The 22,477-nt window shown below is 30.4% G+C and overlaps 1 protein-coding gene across 1 annotated transcript in view; it reads left to right on the top strand.

Moving 5' to 3' along the window:
- LOC143083860 (tetratricopeptide repeat protein 17-like) overlaps positions 1-18,024 on the top strand; it is a 49,006-nt gene extending 30,982 nt beyond the window's left edge. Inside the window, exons 22-30 of the mRNA XM_076260239.1 lie at positions 1,214-1,261; positions 3,181-3,351; positions 10,968-11,229; positions 11,794-11,923; positions 12,363-12,519; positions 13,291-13,368; positions 13,936-14,055; positions 14,887-15,030; positions 16,051-18,024. Coding sequence (XP_076116354.1) covers positions 1,214-1,261; positions 3,181-3,351; positions 10,968-11,229; positions 11,794-11,923; positions 12,363-12,519; positions 13,291-13,368; positions 13,936-14,055; positions 14,887-15,030; positions 16,051-16,188 — 1,248 coding nt within the window. The 3' untranslated portion in view covers positions 16,189-18,024. The remainder of the gene's footprint in view (positions 1-1,213; positions 1,262-3,180; positions 3,352-10,967; positions 11,230-11,793; positions 11,924-12,362; positions 12,520-13,290; positions 13,369-13,935; positions 14,056-14,886; positions 15,031-16,050) is intronic.
- Positions 18,025-22,477: the final 4,453 nt, after the last annotated feature.

The following is a 22,477-nucleotide window of genomic DNA, read 5'->3' as shown; positions in this document are numbered from 1 at the left end:
CTTTATAGAAGTAGGTCATCTGGTCATCTTGACCATGTTTTGGCCAAAGATTGTTCGTAAATCTTAAACTGTAGCCCAATTACACTTTAATTTTCAACCTACCCATAGCAGGATAGGGAAGATTGTGAGCAATACTTAAAATTTTCAGTGCCCATCTACCCTTTGTAGTGGAAGACCTTGAAAAATGAAATAAGCTTTTGTATTCAACATATTTTGTTGGAATGTTTTCCGAAATCCAAGGCTTATTTGAATGTTTTGCTCACTGAGGGCATGTTCTATGTAGAATTTACAGAATAACCTGTTCAGTTATTAATGAGGAAGGCTAAATTATTCACTTTGCGATGGACCTGTATTGATATTTTACATGGGTGATATTTCTGAAATTATAAGAAAAAAATTCCTTTAGGTGCTTTGGCTTTTTTCAATTTTTTTTAAGGTATAGTTAGTATTGTACTAAATAGAGGAAACATGTGTCTCTTTTTTTTTTAGTTATAGCTTATAGTTTAGATAGATATATTTTATGTGTGTTTAAATTCCTTTTTAAATTGTACAATTTTTGAATGGGCTAAAATATCAAACTACTGTAGATTAAGAAATTATTGCAATGTTTTTATTTTTGTGAAATGCTACAGGATTATAATTGCAATAATCTAAACTCGCATTTTGAAATTTTTTATACAGAATTAAACAGGATAACAAAAATATTGCAAAATTAAATTACATTTTAGTCTAAAATGACAAAATCACAATCATAAATGCATGCAATAATTTCTGAATTTACATTAATTTGTCTTCATATATTGATAGAAATACATGACACAAAATCAGTACATGTACAGGAAATAACACTAAAAAAGCAGTGGAACCAGTGCTTTTATTACTGTTCTTCATCTCAATGTCACAGTTAGGCCTTCAACACGGAGCAAAATAACTCTCACCTAACTGCAAGTTTCAGACAGCCCCTGGCAGTGATTTGAGCGGAATACTCTTCAAAATAATATCCTGTTTTACAAATGTTTGCATTAGGTTTAAATGGGACATGCATGGCTTTAAAATTTTGACAGTGCCTGGCATAAATTCGCCACTTGCAGGACTTTCAGGTGGCGGCCTCTTAAGTACCAAAAAAAAAAACTGAAAATGACTGTATATGGTTATGATAGCATTGAATAATCATAAGCAACTAAGAATCTAAGATAAATAATGTTGTTTTCAGAAAAAGTTCAATATAAGAGATTTCCTCAAACAGAATATATGGCGTAATGTAATTTTCATTTTTATTCATTTTATTTGCATGTTTTCTGAATTTTTATAAACAGTATACAGGTATAGAGAAATTTAAAACAAAAAAAAATGTTGCTCTAATTTATGGTATCAGGGTAAACCAAATTTAATACTCAGAGTGCGACAGAAAGTTATTTCTAATAAATCCAGCATCATGTTTTAATGTTTCAGAGAGATTACTTTATGTTTACAGGTCTAAAGGAAATACTCATTGTATTTTATAGTACATCTATGACTATTCTATTTAATGATTTTGAGTTGAAAGTAGTATGGAGTGTAACTGTTTCTATCAAAGCTTGTGCTTTGTATAAATTTTTACTAATGTAAGCAAATTTTAAAGCAGAAATTTATTTCTTTGTAAGACTTGAGAATTTCATTCTTACAAAGATAGTTGTATCATACATATTAACTTAAGTTTATCTTTATTTATATATTTACAAATGAAGATAAACTTTTCTTGTACCATGTGTACAGAATGTATTCAGAAAAAATAACATTTTTAGGGGGAATAACTGATAGCAATTTTACAATGAAATGTACTTTTTGGCAAAGTCCCTAGCAAATAATATTTGTAATTTTTTATTTCTAAACCTTCTGTCATATCTGTACTACCTTTGGATAAAATTAAAGGAAAGCCTTATTTGAATGGGTGATTGGTCATATATTATACAAGAAATTTTACAGTTGTTGTTAAATTTTTTGCATGAATTTCTTTTTTCATATTTTTTAATTGTTCAAGTAATTGCTAATAAAAACTTCAAGGGGAGCTTGTATATGAATGTGGTACTTAACAGTGTTTAATTGTGATTGTACTTATTTTATCATGAAGGTCTGTTTATTGATAATATGATAAATTTTGGAAGACACTAAATATAATACACAATACAGATGAAAAAAAGACAAGACTACTTTCAACTTTGCCAGCTGCTGATTAATGCTCTGCCAGGATTAATCCATTATTTTAATGCTTTATTAATGTCCAGTGGCAAATATTATATTCATATTCAAACTGAGAACCTCTTATTGTGATATGATTCTGAACACTGCCTGGTAAAACACATACAGTTTTATTTCTAATTTGCAATTTTATATATGTCACATTAAATTAGATTTTTTTTCAAACTAAAGTGGACTAGTCTTTGCATAGCGTACAGCTCTTTATAGACCAGAGACTGATTGACTGCAAGTCAGAGAAGTAAAAGGGTGACAGGCGCGGATCCAGAGGGGGGGTTCTGGGGGTTGGAACCCCCCTTTTTTTTGACGATCAATGCATTTGAATGGGGACATGTAATTGGAACCCCCCCCCCCCTTTGTCCTGGGTTAGGAACCCCCCCCCCCCCTTTTTAAAATGACTGGATCCGCCCCTGGTTGACATGCCTTCCTGCATACTGTTACTTTGTGAACTAGCATATTCAAAATTGGGATCACCATGTTGGTCTTTTACAAAGCAGGATTTATAATCATACCAAGTTAACAGTTTCATATTGAACATGATTGAATATGCAATTAATTTGCCATTAGATGTGAAAAAAAACATTCAAAATTTCAAAATTTAAAACATATCTAAATACATTCATGTTTGTTGTCGATACACTGAATGTATGTAGATATTAATACTTCTAGGCATAACGAAAGGGCACTGCAAAACTTACATATTCATCACATAGGTTTGTTAAATTAATCTAAGGTAATAATGTCAGCTTTTTTTAAAGCAAATAGTTAACACTGCATACTATAACTGTAGATTAATTTAGTTTGCTGTATTATGGTGCAAATTATTATTCAAATAAATATTACTTATGCAACTAATTTTGAGGACAAAACTTTTTAATATTGGGGTGTAATGTTGTATTGATTTATCATTCATTTCTTTTTTAATTCTTTGTTACCTATTAGCAGCAAGGAAACCAAAGACCACACATCAAGTTGGAATTCATTGATGGAGTTCTACATCAAAAGTTCATCTTTATGCAGACTAAGGATGAGGTCAATGTCGATTTCGATGTTTGTGTCATTTTTAATGACGGAACAAAAACACCAGGATGTGATAAACCTGAATTCAAAACTTATGTAAGTATTTAAAATTAGATTATTCAATGGTTTGGTATATAGTCTAGATGGAGGGATATACACTGTATATAGATTTAAGACACTAGTATTTTTTTTTCATCAAATTATTCCTTTTATTTTTTATCACTCATTATTTTAAGATCATAATATTTTCAAGTTCAATGGTTCATTGAGCAAGGTCCAAAGGTCTTATTACAAACGTATGAATTTGTCATATGCGGTAAAACATAAAAAGGAATAAAAATATTTTGTGATATAGATTATAGATACAGTAATTGAAAATTGAGCAAATCTGCAATTTGAACAAATATTTAATACTTTTAATTCATTTATTTCATAGCGGCCTCAACAATAGGAAAGGGGTCGGTAATTTTGATGTTTTATCTATAATTTCACCATACCTGTCAATGCAAGTTGCAGATGGCTGTCTACAGAAAATTACTTATATCTACTAATTCTGTTTTCATCTATAAACCTTGAATCTAATCAATTTATAAAATTTTATAAAATCTTATTATTAAATAATGTTTTTATGTTGATAAAAGATAGGAAAAATAATGTTCATTCTGACATTAAAAACCCAAGAAGAATCGATTGTATGTGTATAAGAAATTACTGATAATTGGAATAATTTTGCTGATATTTTTGCATTATATACATAGCACACAAGTAACATTTTACATCCAAAATGAAATTGATACATCTAAATTAATGAAGATTCAAAATAAGTTTGATTTAATAGATTTCTTGAAGGAAAATCAGAAAGATTAATGATAGGAATAGTGTATAGGTCAATCAACAATGATTTGTAATGGAACGGGAGCAGTCTAACTTGAACCATTACACAGAGGCCAGAAATTTTCAATATTAAAAGTTATATACAAAAGGATTTTTTTTTCCAATTGATTTTAGTCTACATTGTCTTTAATTATACAAGCCGGAACTGTTCTTGGCTGTAAATTTACATGAGCTTGCAATTTTAAAAGGGAAAAAAAAATCAGAAAGGTAAAAAATTGTCAAGAAAATTCAAAACCAAAAAAACTCAAAATTCTAAAGAAAACTTTAACCTTTGAACTGAAACATTTGATCTTTTTGATTGACAGGTATGAACTACTGTTGTAATGTGAGATTGTTTTAGATTTATTTTTTATTATTATTACTTTTTTATTGTCTTTGTTTTTCAACTAGATGCCATGTTTGGCTATGAATTATGGGATATGTTACATGCTTCTATGATGTTTTATGCCATTCATTCTCAATAAGTTCTTTAAATATTTCTGGACTTCAGTTTCTTAAATTCTTCTAAAAAAAAATTCTATAAGACTTCAGTTTTGTAAAGTCTTCTAAAAAAAACTTCTTAGACTTCAGATTTGTAAATTGATTTTATATGTATTTTTAGCAGAGGATCAATAATTAAAAGAAGAGTTTCAAAATGACAATATTTATATAATTTACTTTTTTTACTATGATTAATATTTCAAATAAATTTATCTTTTTTTTCTAAGCATTGTGCCTATTAAAATTCCTTCTCTTCATATTTAAAAATTTAAGAGAGTTACATTCCTTTGACTTTGTTTTTCCACATGAAGACTGATTCTTTCTTTAAAATATTGAGAGGGAACAATTTATGTACTGCCATTTTCACAAGAAGGTGTTACAAGAATATGTAAGTCAGAAAAAAAATCAGGACAAATTTTAATTACAGTGCAGTTAAATTGCAATTTTTAATGTTATTACTGTCACTACCTCTGCTGGCGAACTGTTTGTCATAGAGGGTACCACCAGACCAGTAGCTAGTACTTGGGCATGAAAATATGGATATTGTGATATAAAAATTTGATGTTACAAAATTTCTTGAATTTATTTGAAAAGAAGGAATATATCTCCTTCAATTTTATTTCTGAGTACTTTCTCAGCTTTTGCTATACTTTTAGTAATTTTTTGTATCATCATCACCTCTTCAATTTTGTTGTTAAATTTGGATTTTAAAACATTTTGGCAACAATCATCACTGAAAAGATATTTATTGCGGTATACTGTAAACCAACTTATTTTCGCGGATACTTTATTTGGCGTTTAGCCCTTACTATCTCATTTCACGGAGATTTAATTTCACAATTTTAAAAAATGTTTGGTGTAGTAAAATAAGGAAGGATCTAAGTTTTACATTTTCGCGACGATTTATATTCACATTATTTTGCTTCTCGCAAAAGTCACGAAAAATAAATCGCTTGTAAAAATAAGTTGGTTTACAGTAACTTAAATGTGTATATGTTGGCCAAAAATCGGTATTTTTATTGTTATAAATGAGATGGTAGAGTACATACATTGTTACCTTGAAAATTGGCCTACTGTGGATTCAATATTGTTCATGGAAACTAATTTTTGTTGTTTGAGGAAAATTTGCTTAATTTCTGTGGATACTTGATTTTTGGGTTTTGACAAATTCTGCATATTTTTCGTATTTTACAGTAAGGTGTCAAAGTTTAAGTTAAGTGAATTGTTTCACTGAAATTTTAATTAATTATTGAACAAATATGAGGTTAAAAAACTTTGAAATTCTCCTTCCATCATTTTTTTTTTTTTTTAATAATTATTTTACATTAAATATATAGGAAAGTTTTGATAATGGAATACCATTGTCAACTAGTTGTGTTGATCTGTTGTCAATGACTATAACATTCTTGGTCAACTAAAACTACTCTCTTCAAAATTCTGTTCAAAAACAATTGTTTCCATTTTACGTACCGGTATACCGGGCCAACATGTTTGTGAGCAGATTATATAGATATAGAAAGATGTGGTATGAGTGCCAATGAGACAACTCTCCATCCAAATAACAATTTATAAAAGTAAACCATTATAGCTATTTATTATCATGTCCAACTATAAATAAAATTCACTTACTTACTTACTTCCTATAAACCACTGAAAGGAAATTTTATCAAAAAATTATTTTAACGTTAGAGTGGGGCGCTCATATTCGCCGGGGACACAATTTCGCCGTTTTATGATTTTGAGGTGTAAAAACTTCAAAGGATGGGTGAAATGGAAGAAATATGCCTGTAAATTATATAATTATAACAAATAGGATTACGTTTTACACTTGGACCAAATTTTAGCACTTACTGCAAAGGACCGAAAAACATACAAGGATTTTCGGCCAATTTCCTGAATGAAAAACACAATTTCAAAAAAGTATTTCTAAGTATAATTCTTTGACTGAATGCCCTAAATTTCAGTTTTTTACACATTTGAAATGTCTGCTATTCATCTATAATGGAATTGATAAATATCGTTTGAAGCTGCGGTTATTTGGTTTTAAATAGATGTGAAAAAACGGGAATATGTGTCCCCCATTGACAAAACATCAGGAAATTTCAAACACCTTTTAATCTATATTTTCAGATGATTATTTTCAAACAAACACGTTTTCAAGCTTAAGAATATTTTGCATTTGAAGTTATCTTCATATAGAAATATCAGTATACTTAGAAAATGTTTAGACCTGAACTTAAACTGTAGAAAACCCGAAAAGATGTGGCGAAAATGAGCACCCCACTCTATCATGATTATATCTTGATCTTTATAACTATCATGGGGATAAAAGCTATGTTAAATTTAAAAATGATAAAACAAAAATCTCAAAAGAAATTATCTGACTATTAAAACATCATTCTTAATTGTCTTAAAAGGGAGCCACGTTTTTGTTTGTTTGTTAAAATGAATATTACTCTTAGAGTAAATATATGTATTGGGAAACCAACAATCACCTGAAAAAAGACAATCTCACAATCATGGCTCAATTGATTGGTTCTTAAGTTAAGTGATATTTCCAAATTTTTTTAACTTAATGTTTAATTTGTTCAGATAGAACTGTTAGTGTCTTCTATCATGTTAAATCTATTTTCAGATTAAGAATCATAATAACATTTGTAATTAAAATATTTGTACCATGTGATTTCAGAGAAGGTCATGACCTTTTACAACACAGAGACTTAAGATTTTATAACTATGATATAATACATCTTTTAACTCTAAAAACTGTTTGAATGTTGAATAATTGACCCAAAAAGTTTACATTTTTTATTTTATTTATATTTTTCGAAAATCTTATCAACTCACGATTAATAAATGAATCTATAGTATTGCTAATACAAGAAGTAGATATATACCATTATACCTTTGCAGTTCTATTTTGATGAAAGATCAGCATTTGTGGAAGCACTCTTAGTCACTCATTTATGTCAAGTCATGTGATTTTTGAAAGGTCATGACCTTTGAACAATGTTGAACTCATGTGCCATGTTACTAATTTTGTTCTTCCTTGCTTTTTTTGTAAACAGAAAATGATCAGTAAATATTTTTTTATTACATGTTTTATGTTGTTTTTTTTTTATCTCTATTTGGAAAATAAAAGAGATGGCCATTTTGGAAGGAGTTGCTATTCTTGATTTCTGGTTTGTCTCTAGAATGCAAGGCTTAGGAATACTATTCAGACATGTTTAAAAATATATATATATACTTCTTAAGTCATGAAGTTTCTCTTTGTCATATTTTCCATAGTTCAGTGACTGATAAAAAAAACTCTTACTTATTGTGATTAATAGGTCAATTATATTTGGTATGTTGAATGATTGTAAGAGATACATGTTGTTGCAGTTGTCATATGACCTTGACCTTATTTTATGGTTAGTTATTGTTCAGTTTCCTTTTTTCATGGTTTTATCTGTTTAGCAGATACTATAAGCAATAGGACAACTATATTTGGTGAATGGACTGATTGCAAGATTTACCTGTCTGCCTGGCAGGGAGACAATTTTAGATATAATCAGAGGTTAAGACAAATCAAGGACTTCAAAAGTGGTATATGATGTTTTTTTGCCTAACATGCCACTTTACTGAAGTGAAAATCTTCAAGTTATGGTTAAGTTTTACTCACAAATTTGGCTTATTTATCACCGCATATAGGTACTTATCAAGCGGGCATGATCGATTTTAACCTTACACGGTACCGAAAATCTTTGGTTTGCTTTATCAATATTCAATGTGCATTTCTCAACATTTGAAATTCCTGCTCACAAATAATTTTTGCATAGTTTTTTTCCTATTCATAAAACAACTTTGATATTCTAATAAGAACAATTAACTTCTTCATGCGCAAATAGTTGTGAATGTCAATACCAACTTTCAATTTCGATACAGTTGTTGAGACATTTACATGTTTTATCTGAAAGAAAGCTAATACAGGGCAAAAGTAATAGTTATTAATCATAAACCTATCTGTAATTACTCATTCCTTGAAACTTTTTGGGTAATACACGAGTATGAAAATAAAGTTTTTGTGTATGATGTACAACATCTTAACTATGCACCGTACATAAGGATTTATGTGGTCAGCTAAACACCGTACACAATGCTTCTTTGGGGATAAAATATCGAAAAATAACATATGTATGAAAGATTTCAATGCCAATTATTGAAACAGCTATACTTATTACACACGCACATTGACCTTCTATCAGAAAAACAGTTGCAATGAATATAGAATTATATCGGATGAGACATGGGCCAACTTCTTTTACAAGTATTTGCACATGCTTTTAGTAATCCCTCTTGTTTTCGGAAAATAATGAGACATCTCTTACTATCAACCTACGGCCAAATCATTTCTTTAAACAGCAATTATATTTAGATTGAAGTACAAATTGTTATTATGTGAACAAAACAAAGATTTTTCATTACCGTGTAAGATCAAAATCGCTCACGCCCGCTTGGTTAGTACCTATATCTGCTGTACGATGATGCACGGTGTTTATGTTAAATTATCAACTGTGTACTATTGGCAATTATGTATATAATTATAGTTTATAGCTGTTATTACCCCCTGGTGCCCCTTTCAAAGAATTTCATCCGCGTGGTTATTCCAGCCTCACTTTGGTTCATTGTACATGACGTCTCAGATTTCAAAACCTCTTTGTTTCTTTCATGTGCAGAGTACTATATACACTTGCTGCAAAATATGTCTACAAATATTCAGATATTATCAGATATTATACAAATACAAATATTTTATTAGCACAAACTCATCAACAATAAATGGTTAACGCTCATGGTATATCAATTACATAGTTGGTCAAACATAATAAGTATTAATACAAAGGCAATGTTTGACTTCTATTTGTTTTGTTTTGAAATGTTTTCATTTTTATGCTGACATTGGAATAAAGGTGAGTTTATGAACAAAGTGTTGTATAAGAGAAACATATCAATGACTTAAGGTGGTACCTAACACCTGAACTAAAATTAATTTGGCTCGTTTAATTTTCTTTAAATTTTGACAAAGTATTCAGTTTGACCCTTTGACAAAAATATAAAAATTTCAAAAACTTTGAACCAACCGTTTAATCAGAAAAATTACACTGGTTATATAGCAGTTTGACAAAAACTTATTTTGATCATTGAGAAGCTTAATATTCCCTTAACAACACAACGTCATTAAAACGTTCTGCTGATTTTACAGAGTTATCTCCCTGTAGTGTTAGGTACCACCTTAAAACTGCAGATAAAATTTTATAAGATACCATTACTTGTTTTTGAAAAACGGAATGATTAAAAATTTGATGAGATGCAAATCATGATGAGTTTTGGATAACCTTTTATGCCTAGAATATTTAGTAATGCTGTAAAAAGAAAAATCCAATCAAACTGAATGAAAAAAAAAGTATAAGATTAGAAGATGCCTTGCTCATTAGAATTATTTAAGAAACATGATTTATTGACAACTTTAATGTCATATTACCTTTTTTGGTAGACATAGCTGTTAGGTAAGGGACATAACCCTTTAGAATCATAAATACGATTGTGTCAGCCATTGTTATAAATATAGTGTAAGCTTCTTAGAAATGCAGAATATTTTAAAAGTAATTTATCTGCACTGATTTTCTTTTGTCCAAGACATTGCTGATATTAACCTATCATGAGAGTGATTAAGAAGCAAAAAAATGAGGAATTTGACTACACTGTATTACTTTTATAAATTATCTCCCTTGACCCAGATCTAGAGTGTTATACTGACGAGGACAGAGAACTGCCTTGTTTCACATTTTATCATGTCAAAGCTTTTAATAGCTGTCTACCTATATATACATGTGGCCTTTGCTCGCTTTAATCAGTTTCTTCTGGACTCGCATTACCAATTATATGACCTTTTTTTTACTTTGGTATATTGGTTGACAGAAAACCTCAAGGAACATTCAACTAAATCATATATCATCTTTAAAGAATTTTTAAACAACTCATATGGAACAATTAGCAATTAGCCGTTTCAGAATCTAAAGAATCATGGGTAATTTCATTAAAAGTTTCATGACACGCAGAACCTCCGTCTTGGTTGACCTCCATCTTGGTTGACCTCCGTCTTGGTTGACCCTTACCTTGTTTTGGCACTTTTGAATAAAACTGGTAGACTGAAACAAGTTATAAATTGCTCAAGTTCTGCCATTTTGTTGCTTAATTTATGGTTATACCCATATATTTATAGAAAATAAGGAGATTAATGCTTGTAATTTTATATCAAAGTTTAATTATTGCATGTTCTTTCTATCTATTTTTAGTTGGAAGAATTTGATAAGCACAAGGAAGGACTTGCGAATTTAGAATCTGCTCTGCTGCAGCATTTGAATAGTAAATGTGCTTCTAAACAAGCTAAAGAAAAAGATGAAAAGAAAGCTGCAAAAGCTCCTGAAGGTCCTGAAGTTATAAAAGAAACTAAACGTAGACAGAGTAGATCTAAAAACCCACAGGAACCAAATATACATGATGGGAAAGAAGTAAAAATGGAACCAGTAGAACAGTTACCAGATTCAGAACTACCAGGTACCAGTTCTGTTATTTCTTCAAATTCAGAAGAACATATATATAACAAAAATACAGTACCCATATCCAAGGGAAATATCCAAAAGGGGAAATGCAAAATTAATAAGAGTCTATCAATCAACTGAACAAGTGAAAAACAACATTTTAGAGCTGTAGGGAAATCAAATGTAAAAAAAAACAGAACGAAGGCCTTTTTGAAGTCCAAAACATAAAAAACTGAAACTGTTGAAATACTGGGTCCTAAATGGGGACATGTACATTTAGTTTATGTAATTGAGAGATCTCATCTCTTATTTTAACCTAGGACATACTTGTTAAGGAACTAGAAGTCAGATTGACGCTCAGATGCAAGCTCTGATTAAAACATAAAGTCATCACACCAACCCCTCTTTTAAAAGATTTGGCTTTTTATTTGTCTTTCATAAAGATGGACAGCTTTAATACATTGTTACATCCAGATTATTCAAAACATATTGTTTGTCCGTTTCAGATACAATCTATCAGATTGGACAAAGATATCATATGGCCACACCTTCTTGATTTAAACTTATTTGTCTGTTTCAGATACAAGCTATCAGATTGGACAGAGATACCATATGGCCACGCCCACCACTATGGATTGTAACAACCTTCCAAACATAAAGTTTAGTGAGTTTACCAGTACTTTCCTGTCAGTCACAGCTAAACAAGTGGAGTAAGTATTATATTCTGGAGCAAGAATTCCTGAGACATCTTTATTGTTATATTTCCTTAATTGGATAACTAGCAAATTTAAACCCCTGGTAAAAATTGCAGATCTCTGGCTACTGTATTATTGTGCCCAAATAAAGTCAATGGAATGAAAATATTGATTATGTATGTTGAGACCCCCTTGTGAGTACTGTTGACAAAAAAAAATTTGAGATCAGTCAAACTTGTACTTAAAGGTCAATAATGTGTACAGAGAACATAAATTTAAAAAAGGGAGGCAACCTTTTGAATAAGAATACCTTTATATTGAATTGACTGTAGTTTACAGTTAGATATATGAATACAAATAAGAAGATGTGTGATATGAGTGCCAAAGAGACAACTCTCCATCCATTTCACAATGTCTAAAAATTTAACACTTTTTTTCTTTTTTATAATTTCAGTTTAAGGAAGCATATAGATTTTGAGACAGTTATTCGGCGATACTATGAAGAGCCTGTTTGTATGACAGAATTCTCTAGCAGTTTAGAATTAGATAACTTACCCGGAATGATTAACAGAGACAACCTTCAATACCAGCCTGAGTCAGGACTTAGAGAGGTAATAAATACAGTACTGCTTCTAATACTGTAGATTAATCCTAGTTAGCCTTAGTTGTGAGGCCCCTCAGAGGGTTATCCAAGTTATAAAAAAATCACAAATATTTTGTCAGTATAATCACATAATCATTGATTTTTTTTTAAACAAGATCAAATAATCAAATAAACATGAAATATTTGATCTGGTATCAAATAATCACTATATAAACAACCCAGTAATCACATAGTCAAAAATCCCATGAAGAGGCTCAGTTGGTACGTGTTTGCCAAGTACATGTAGGATTTTCTGTCATTACTGCACCATATTATATTCACTACTGGCAGGTGGCAGTATTCAATGTTACCAGAAATAAAATTTTGATTGTTTCTAGATATACAATGAATAAAATTTCTAAATTACTGAATACTATCTTGACACCTTGTATTATTTACTGTAAATTCAGAAATTATTTCACTGTTTTTATTATTGCAAAAAATGTGACAGGGTAATATTCGCAATAATTTATACTCACATTTTGAAATTTTTATATGAATTAAATAGGATTTTTTCTCAATATCGCCAAAATTAAAATCGCATTTTAGTCTAAAAATCACAAAATCGCAATAATTTCTGAATTTACAGTTTTATATTTTCATGGTTTTAATTGTGTTAAACCTCAAAAGATTGACGATTGTGATTTAAAAAATTGTTTAACCCTACCAAATAGTAATTTTCTTTTTGGATATCAGTAACCTCACGAACAATTGATCACATGGAAAAAATCTCTTTTAGGTGTTACAAAAACTTGGAGGAGAGCCAGCACAACGTGTGGAAGTGATTGGAACCAGGATTGCAAATGCTTTAAAAAAGGTACCACTGTTTTAGTTATTATCTTAAACGATTATATTGATAATATTTATAATTTACTTGATGCTTTATGATGTATTTGGTTTTCATATGAAAAATGTATTTAATTTTCAAAATTCCCAAAGACAATGAAAATGCATTTAAAAAGTATCTTCTTATTTAACTGGATTTTTTAGCTCACCTGACCTGAAAGCAAAATAAGACCTACAAATAAGTCAACATGACCAAAATTGTCAGAGAACCCCTTAAGGAGTTATTGTCCTTTATAGTCAATATTGAACAACTTTTCATCATTTTTGTAACTTGTACAAAAATCTTCTTTTCTAAAACTATGGGCCAAATTTAACCAGACTTGGCAACAATCATTACTAGGGTATCTATTTTTAAAAAGTGTCCAATGACCCCGCCTACCAACCAAGATGGCCGACATCAGTAAATTCAGTAACAGGTGAGCGACACAGGCTCTTGAGAGCTTCTAGTTGTGTCATCTCACTTTTTTTTTGCTAATGGTAATTAGTTTTTAAGGAAAATGAAAAGCACTTGGAAAATTTTGTTTATTTAATTTTACAGAATATGACATCTTGGATCTTGACAAATGTAGCAGCTTTGTATTGGAGAGTAGAAGGTGATGCCAAGAAAGCTATTGATTGTTTACGTCTGTCATTAACAACAGCACCTAGAAATAAAAGGGTAAATATATTTAAATATAAAAAAGAAGATGTGGTATGATTGCCAATGAGACAACTATCCACAAAAGACCAAAATGACACAGACATTAACAACTATAGGTCACTGTACGGCCTTCAACAATGAGCAAAGCCCATACCGCATAGTCAGCTATAATAGGCCCCGACAAGACAATGTAAAACAATTCAAACGAGAAAACTAACGGCCTTATTTATGTAAAAAAATGAAATTAGTTTTACAGATATTTTGAAAGAAATTTTTATAGAAAGATGTGTCTTTTTAACGATTCAAAAGCCAAGAACAATCCTGACATATCTGTTTATAATATGATTAGTACTATGATTGATAAATGTCATTGTTTCAATGATGCAGTCAATCACCTACATGGATTGATTAAGAAAAAGTTCTTTCATGCCATGCTCTATGCTCATTTTATCATGGGTAGGCATTACATTTTTTAAAATCAGCAAGGTATTTAATGTTTACAAATATGAATATTGTAGAAACTCGAAATGTCACCATTTTGATTTGATGAACAAAAAAACGTTGTAGAAAATCAATAGTTTATCAATAAAAAAAGAACAGAAACATTTAAACTTACTTTAAGAATGTTTTTATTTAATTTCCTAGCGAGCAACACCAACAAAAATGTCCATTTTGATATCTGGCATTGTTCAAAATTCATCAGACGTTGCAATTTCAATTGTGACGTCAAGCACGTAAGCCCATGTTCTATTGCAATTAGAAAATGACTTTGTACTCAAAACTAAAGAAGAACGTCATATTAGAATAAGCTTATGTTTATATTAGTAAAAAATATATATATATTTTCAGGACACAGCATTAATCAGTATTGCTAATATTTTTCATCGAGCTGGTTACATAAACGATGCCATTTTTACCACTAATTTAGCTCTAGATACTGCTAATAAAGTGGCTGTGAGTCACTTCACCATGGCTAATCTGTATGCTGTAAAGGTAATTATCAATCAAAATCTTGTCATGAAGTTTTTATTTATTTAGCCTGTTCCTTTCCGTTCTACTCAAATAAGACGAAGAGTACCTATAAGGGGAGACAACAACTCAAATTCAAAATGTTGATGGAAGTTGAAATTTTTTGTCAAGTTTGTTTGAAAAAAAAACAGATAAGAAAAAAATCTTTGTTTATAAATCGGCCTTTATTGAGTAGGCTTCCCATGTGTGTGTATTTTATGCCTCATATCTCTTCTGAAGAAGAGGTTGTAAAACCCTCCAACAATGTCATTTGTTGTTTTAAAAATGCTTGCAGAAAACGGCAGGGTAAAATCACTATTAATATGAATATTATATTTGATAGGTATTGTATACTTTTAAATACATTAAAATGCTAATGTGACTTCAAAGGACAGCAATTTTAACAGAATATTGTAAAAAAATGAACATATTCTTTGTCATTTATCTTGCTTTATTATTGGACTTTTGAAATAATGACTGAAACAACAACAAACAAAATGCCCCATTGCTGTGTTGGTTGTATTTTTCCTAGCACTTGTATACCTAGTCAATACTTATATCTTCCTGCATTTATTATATCTGATAAGTATAAAAATTATGTCAAAACTGAGCATTTTCAAGCTTGTTATCTTAACTAATGTTTTTTTTATAAACTGAAAGAAATGCAGTCCAAAACTTTTAATAAACTGTTAGTCAAGAAATAAATGAAACTGTAAAAAAAAAAAAAGTGAAAGAATATCACTACTGAAATTTATGGAGAGAGTTTTTATTATAAAAATTTGATTATGTCGATATTTTTTGCATTAAAAAACAGATTTAAATAATTTCTGAATTTTTAGTATATGTCATATATCAATCATTTTAGTATACATTTTAGTTTATAAATTCATAAAATTTTGTAATACCTCATTTAATGGGAAATTACTAATAATACATCCTGCTATTAGTTCGGTAACCTCATTATTAAATTATTTATATATTAACGTATTTTTTTCCCTTTTTTAGGCTCAATGGGATAAAGCAACCATGTTTTATGAATCAACATTAGGATTACAGTCGACATTTGAACCTGCAAAACAGAGGCTTAAAGCCATCAAATGTAAAATTGTAATGCAGAAACCTGTTGCCATGCCAACAGACTAATTTTATTTTGCTATATACTCATCTTAAAGCTTATTGTGATATTTTTAAACATGACAATTAAGAAATATTGACATGGCCAATGTAGTGGTCATATTAGGTTAAATACCTGCTATCTTTGACGTCTTTCATGAATTTACCTTTTTTTCCCCTATTGTGAACCATCCTTTTATACTTGATTGACATATAAAATGATAAAAAGGGGGGTCATGATAGAAAAATTCATAAAAATCCATCATTTTTCATTAATTCTGCTCACCTTAAAGGAAAGACAGATTTTTGGAATGACATATTTTATTTATAACCTTAGCAAAATTGCACTTGACTGCCAATCACTGCCACCAAACATGTCTGCTACGATTATCAAAAATGAAATGATATAAATCCTTTTAGGGATCAAGTTCTACTTATTAAATCCATTACAAATAGTGCATAGTTTATCATTACCAACTACCTGGAGCATCCAGTTTATGATTGTTTACCAGAAATTGCAAGATGGATGCACACATTATTTTGTCCCTCTGTGTAAAATATCTGATTTAATATAGGTTTTGACACAAATCTCTCTTTTGATTGGTTACCATTTGTATGCCCCATTTAGTTCCAGAGATAAAGATAGATGTTTATATATATTAAACAAGGAAAGAAAGTTCCAGGAAGTGATATGAAAACAAACATATCTAAAAGAAAAGTTATTAATTTAAGTTTTGTAATTTGTATTTGTTTAGTTTAAAGAATAGAGTTAATTGCTTAAATTTCATACAAAGATATAATAGAACACACCTCCCTCATATTTATAACTAGCACCAATTGAAATTTGTAATTTCCTCACTGTATATTCATATATATTGCACTAAATGTCTTATTAATAATGAAAAAAAGGAAATTTAGTCTATATGGTCATAGTTTGTAAAACAAAATAGTTGTATGCAGTGAATGTGTGTAGGTGTCAACTCTTCAGATATCCTTGGAAACATCCATTTTTTTTTATTTGAAATCTTCAAAATACCAGTCCTTCTACTGGCTGTCTCATAATAAGCAGGACAAAATGTTCTCAGTAGATCTATCTTTTCACAAGCAGAACAAAATGTCCTCAGAAGACCAACCTCTTTACATGAAAGACCAAACTTTTTTTTTTGGAGACAAAACCTCACTAGTTCAATTCTTTTTCACTGTAAACACATATAAAAGAAAAACAGTGGGGCATTTGACTTCTGTAACATTGGACACATCATTGTTTTGGTATTATTGTTTAGATTGAATAAGCTCCCTTACATGATCATTTAGTTTAGTTATTAATTAACGACTTTGTTCATGTGATTGTAGCTAGTAAGACTATTTGACAATGAATTTAAAGAATACAGTGATATCATTTTTAGCCATGGCGTTGTTAGTTTGTTTTAGATTTATGAGTTTGACTGTCCCTTTGGTATCTTTCGTTCCTCTTTTAGAAAAGATTCTGTATATTATTTCTTCCTAAAAGGTTTCCTTAAGTTAACACAAATGAATGTATGAGTGATTGATGTGGTATTAAAAAGAGTAAAAAAGAAGTATATGAATATGTTTGTTTTTGATCAGGGTTTATTAAAGAACACAGGTATTAAAGATTTAACATTTGCAATGTTCCAAGAATTAGTGCTTTGTTTAGAAAGAAACATATATTATTTTTGTTTGTTAGCAAGTGGAGAATTCAGGAGAATCATGTTGTTAACAGAACTTTTTTTAGGATAATTGAAATCAATGTTATGAGATTATTCATAATCAGAGAATTCCATACCATCCCTTATTTATTTTTTAATTTTGTATAATTGTCTGTTTTATTAAAGAATATGAAATTGCTTTTCTTTTCTTTGTTTTATTATTTTCCTTTATATTTGGATGACAATGAAATCTGTGACTTCTGATACATCAAAAGATCAAAGTTGGAATGTTTTGAGATTTTATAGGATGGATAATTTTGAGACCCTATACAAACGGTCCTCATTTCAAAATATCACTGTATTGACTGCACATAAAATCAGTGAAACTCTGGTAATCTGATAAAAGTATGGTGCAAAACTACATCATTCATGCTGATTGGTCATTTTCAAAGAATTCACATTAAACCACACGGTGTGATGCTTTTAAAGATTGCAGAATTAAAGATTCAAAAGGCTTCTTCACACGATTCTATTAGTTTGTTGTTCAGATTGCACACAGTTCTTATTTAAAACTTCTCTGAAGCTTCATGGCCACATTCCCTAAAAACTGACAAATGTGCACGTTCCTTTAGCTAAAAAGGGCCCGGTTTTTAAGATGATGAATAAGAGGTCAGATGCTCAGGACAATCTTTTTCTATCGTATCCAGCTTTCCATTATTTTGTTTTGGCAGTGTGTTTGATATCTCGCCTGTTCATATCCCCTTGAACGTTTATTTCATATCATCCAGTCATATTTAACGCAAAGGTAATACATTTTAGTGCTGCTGGGGTGTCATATGTCAACAACAAACACTAGAGTTTTAATTAGTATTTTCACAGATTTTCTAAACAGAAGAAAATCAGATTCATAAAAGTTCGGTTGATAGGACACAAGTGCTTGGTTAGTTGCAAGGTCGGATTAGAGTTCCTTTGTTTTTACTCGACCAAAATTGGGATCGTATAATGGTATGACGTCATCGCCGTCGTCGTCTGCGTCGTCCGAAGACATTGGTTTCCGTACAATAACTTTAGTTTAAGTGTATAGATCTTTATGAAATTTTAACAGAAGGTTCAATCCCACAAAAGAAAGGTTGGGATTGATTTTGGGGATGATGGTCCCAACTGTTTAGGAATTGGGGGCCAAAAGGGGCCCAAAACAAGCATTTTTCTAGTTTCAGGATAATAACTTGTGTATAAGTATTTCAATTGCTCTGAAATTGTACCACAATGTTTAAAACCACAAGCAGAAGGTTTGGATTCATTTTAGGGGTTATGGGGCCAAAGTTTAGGAATTAAGGGCCAACAAGGGGCCAAAACAAGCATTTTTTCTAGTTTCCAGACAATAACTTGTGTTTAAGTGTATGGATCTCTCTGAAATTGTACTACAATGTTCCACACTACAAAGGAAAGGATGGGATTGAATTTAAAGGTTATTGCCCCAAGCGGGGTTTCATTAAGTGGGGGTGGGGTTGTTTTTGATTTTTTTAAAGGATTCCTTTTTTTCAAAAATTTTCAAATTTCGAAATTTGAAATTTTCAAGAAGAAATCTTCAATTGTACAGTATTGTGCAATAAATTTGTTAGATCTGACCACATTTATTTTGTGACAAAACCTATATTATGTCAAATTTTTTATCACAATCCAAATCTAGACAGTATCAAGCTTGAATATTGTGACCAAATTTGCCCCAATTGTTCAGGGTTCGACCACGGCGGTCGTATAAAGCTGCGCCCTGCGGAGCACCTGGTTAATTTTTTGTTTGGATTTATTGTTTTGTGTTTTCTTACGTCGACATCGGTTAAAGCAGGATTAGCAACTGCTGACATCGTCTATCATTATGTCTTTTCATCTCAAAGACGCTCCATGGGTAGAAATTTTTCCATGAAATGGAATGATTTTATATGTTCTGCAGCTTTGTGATTTCGAGATGTAGAATGTAGGATAATTTGAAATCTACCGTGTAGCTACTTCGTATTTGCCGATAGTTTGAAAATTTTCGATAGTTATTGTACAAGGTACATTCCATAGTTTTTAAACCAAATTCATCAGCTATGCTTCAGAAGGGAAGTAGGATCAGACCTGGCATTTTTCATGTCTTTGTCCACTCGATTTATCAATTGTTTAATGTACGATATAAGGATATGATATCGCGACCTAAAATACATTTGATGAATGATTTTGCCTTGAGCTGGAGTATGTTTATATTTCATAGTATATCAGTCACAGTTTTAAATGAAAAGGTACAAAGGAAGTTACACTTAAGTCTACTTAAACAATAAATCCGGATATTTTATGTACACATTTTTATGGTATACAATTGAATTTTTTTATATAATTTTGTCCAAGTTGTCAGTGTTTTGCGAACCTCGTGGCTATTGTATAGGACAAGAACAGTGTTTTGGATAAATAAAGGCAACAGTAGTATACCGTTGTTCAAACTCATAAATCCATGGACAAAAAACAAAATCGGGGTAACAAACTAGAACTGAGGGAAACGCACCAAACATAAGAGGTGAACAACGACACAACACTACAATGTAACACACACAGAAACGGACCAAGCATCAGACAAAATCCCACGAGAATAACAAATATAACATCAAAACCAAATACATGAATATGGGATAGACAAGTACCGTGACACGTCTTATCGCAATGTGAATTTACACTCAAAAATAAGAGAAAACAAACGACGCAATGTTAATAAGCTTGTCAATTATATTTTCATAACAACATACCAAAGTCATATACATAACAATGAGATCACAAAAGATACATATTGTTTTGGCAAATAATCTAGTAGCAGTGAAAAAAATAAATACAATCAAGACCAATCAAGTGTTTGGAGGTAGAGCTAGGCTTTAGGCAAATCTTTTAAGATTTGTAGTGCGCTAAACTGTCAATTATTTTCATAATGTGAAATGTACAGAATAATCGAATTGTTTTTCAGTTTCACATTTAAAAGCGTTGACTGGATTGATTTTGATCACAAAAAATAATACTGATTTAATGAGCTTAAAGGTGAATACTGCCATGATTCTATACACACAAAAAAAAATATACATAAAGCGACGTTATTAGATATTTTAATAATTTGATTAATGCAGTTTATTAATCATGAAAATGTGGTAAACAAAACTTAATCATTGTCAGACAACATATACGAATTCAACTTCGAGTCATTTACATACCGACTGTAAAATTGCTAGACTTAAAAAATAATGTCAAGCTTAATACAAAAAGAAATTGTTATCTAATCGGCCGACAATCATTATCATGTCGTATGTTTGGGACAAACAAGACAATAATATGAATTAGCGAAAGGTGTTACAATTTTGGAAATAACTGTTTACAAAACTTTTGAATTTTTGAAATACTAATGAGTCGACAATCATAATTAGGTCGTATGTTTGGGACAAGCAAGACAATGATATGAATTATCGAAAGGTGTTACAAAATTAGGAATTAACTGTTTACAAAACTTTTGAAATTTTTGAAATACTAAGGATTTTCTACCCCCAGGAATAGATGACCTTAGTTATATTTGGCAAAACTTGTAGGAATTTTGGTTCTCAATGCTCTTCAACTTCAAACTTTACTTGGATGTTTTTTATGACTTTTTTAGATTCGAGCGTCACTGATAAGTCTATTGTTGACGAAACGCGCGTCTGGCGTAAATATAAAATTTAATCCTGGTATCTATGATGAGTTAATTGATAACTAAGAATCAATGATTTATACAAATCATATCCTTCTTCACTTCGGTCTGTCTGATGTACCCTTAAAGGAAATTGTACACAGCACACACATAAAACAAAATAAACAAATAGCAATACTCGGTAATAACAATTTTATTAAAAAAAAAACACCAACAAAAACTGCAGAAACATATTGGTGACATTGACAATTCTTTATCTGGAGGCAAAAAATGTTCTCAAAGAAATGGTTGTCACCCGTCTTTTTCATTGTAACCGGATAGAAATAAAGGATATATTGTATGGCCTATGAGAACCGACAAATAGTTGACTGATGTTTACAAAGCGGAATCTGTTGATAAATACTATTTTTTTCATTGATTTACTATTGCCGGTACATAGATTAATAATTGTTTTTTTTAGCTTGAAACCCCTTTACATTTATATAGGTTTTTCAGGCAGCGTAATTTAAATACCCTATACATTTATATAGGTTTTTCAGGCAGCGATCAACCTATGCTATCGTTTGTTTATTAAGGAGCGAAACAATGACAGATCCAGTTACATCGAGCATTAATTTTCAACTCTGTACGTCTGTTTAAAAAAATACAGAACCGTTTTAGTTGTACCATCAGAATTTGTTAAAGCCATGAAAAATACATGACACAATTGGTATTGAACGATAAGCAGTTATTTATAATTATAATTGATGCAATCTATTTATTTTATGCGAATGGCAAAGGGTGCATTTGACAGCAGTGAAAGTATAGCCTTTAAATTGTAAAATTAGGAATTCTTCAGGCCTTTCAAAGCTAGCTATAAAACGAACTTGAAGGTTTAATCCACCAATTTCTATATAAGGAAATGTCTGTATCAAATCTGAAAGATATCAATTCGTTGGATGTGTTTGAGCTTTTC

This window comes from Mytilus galloprovincialis, chromosome 7 (assembly GCF_965363235.1).
Source record: "Mytilus galloprovincialis chromosome 7, xbMytGall1.hap1.1, whole genome shotgun sequence".
NCBI classification, from domain to species: domain Eukaryota; kingdom Metazoa; phylum Mollusca; class Bivalvia; order Mytilida; family Mytilidae; genus Mytilus; species Mytilus galloprovincialis.
The sequence above is the reverse complement of the archived record's forward strand: the minus strand, read 5'-3'. Positions and strand labels throughout refer to the sequence as shown.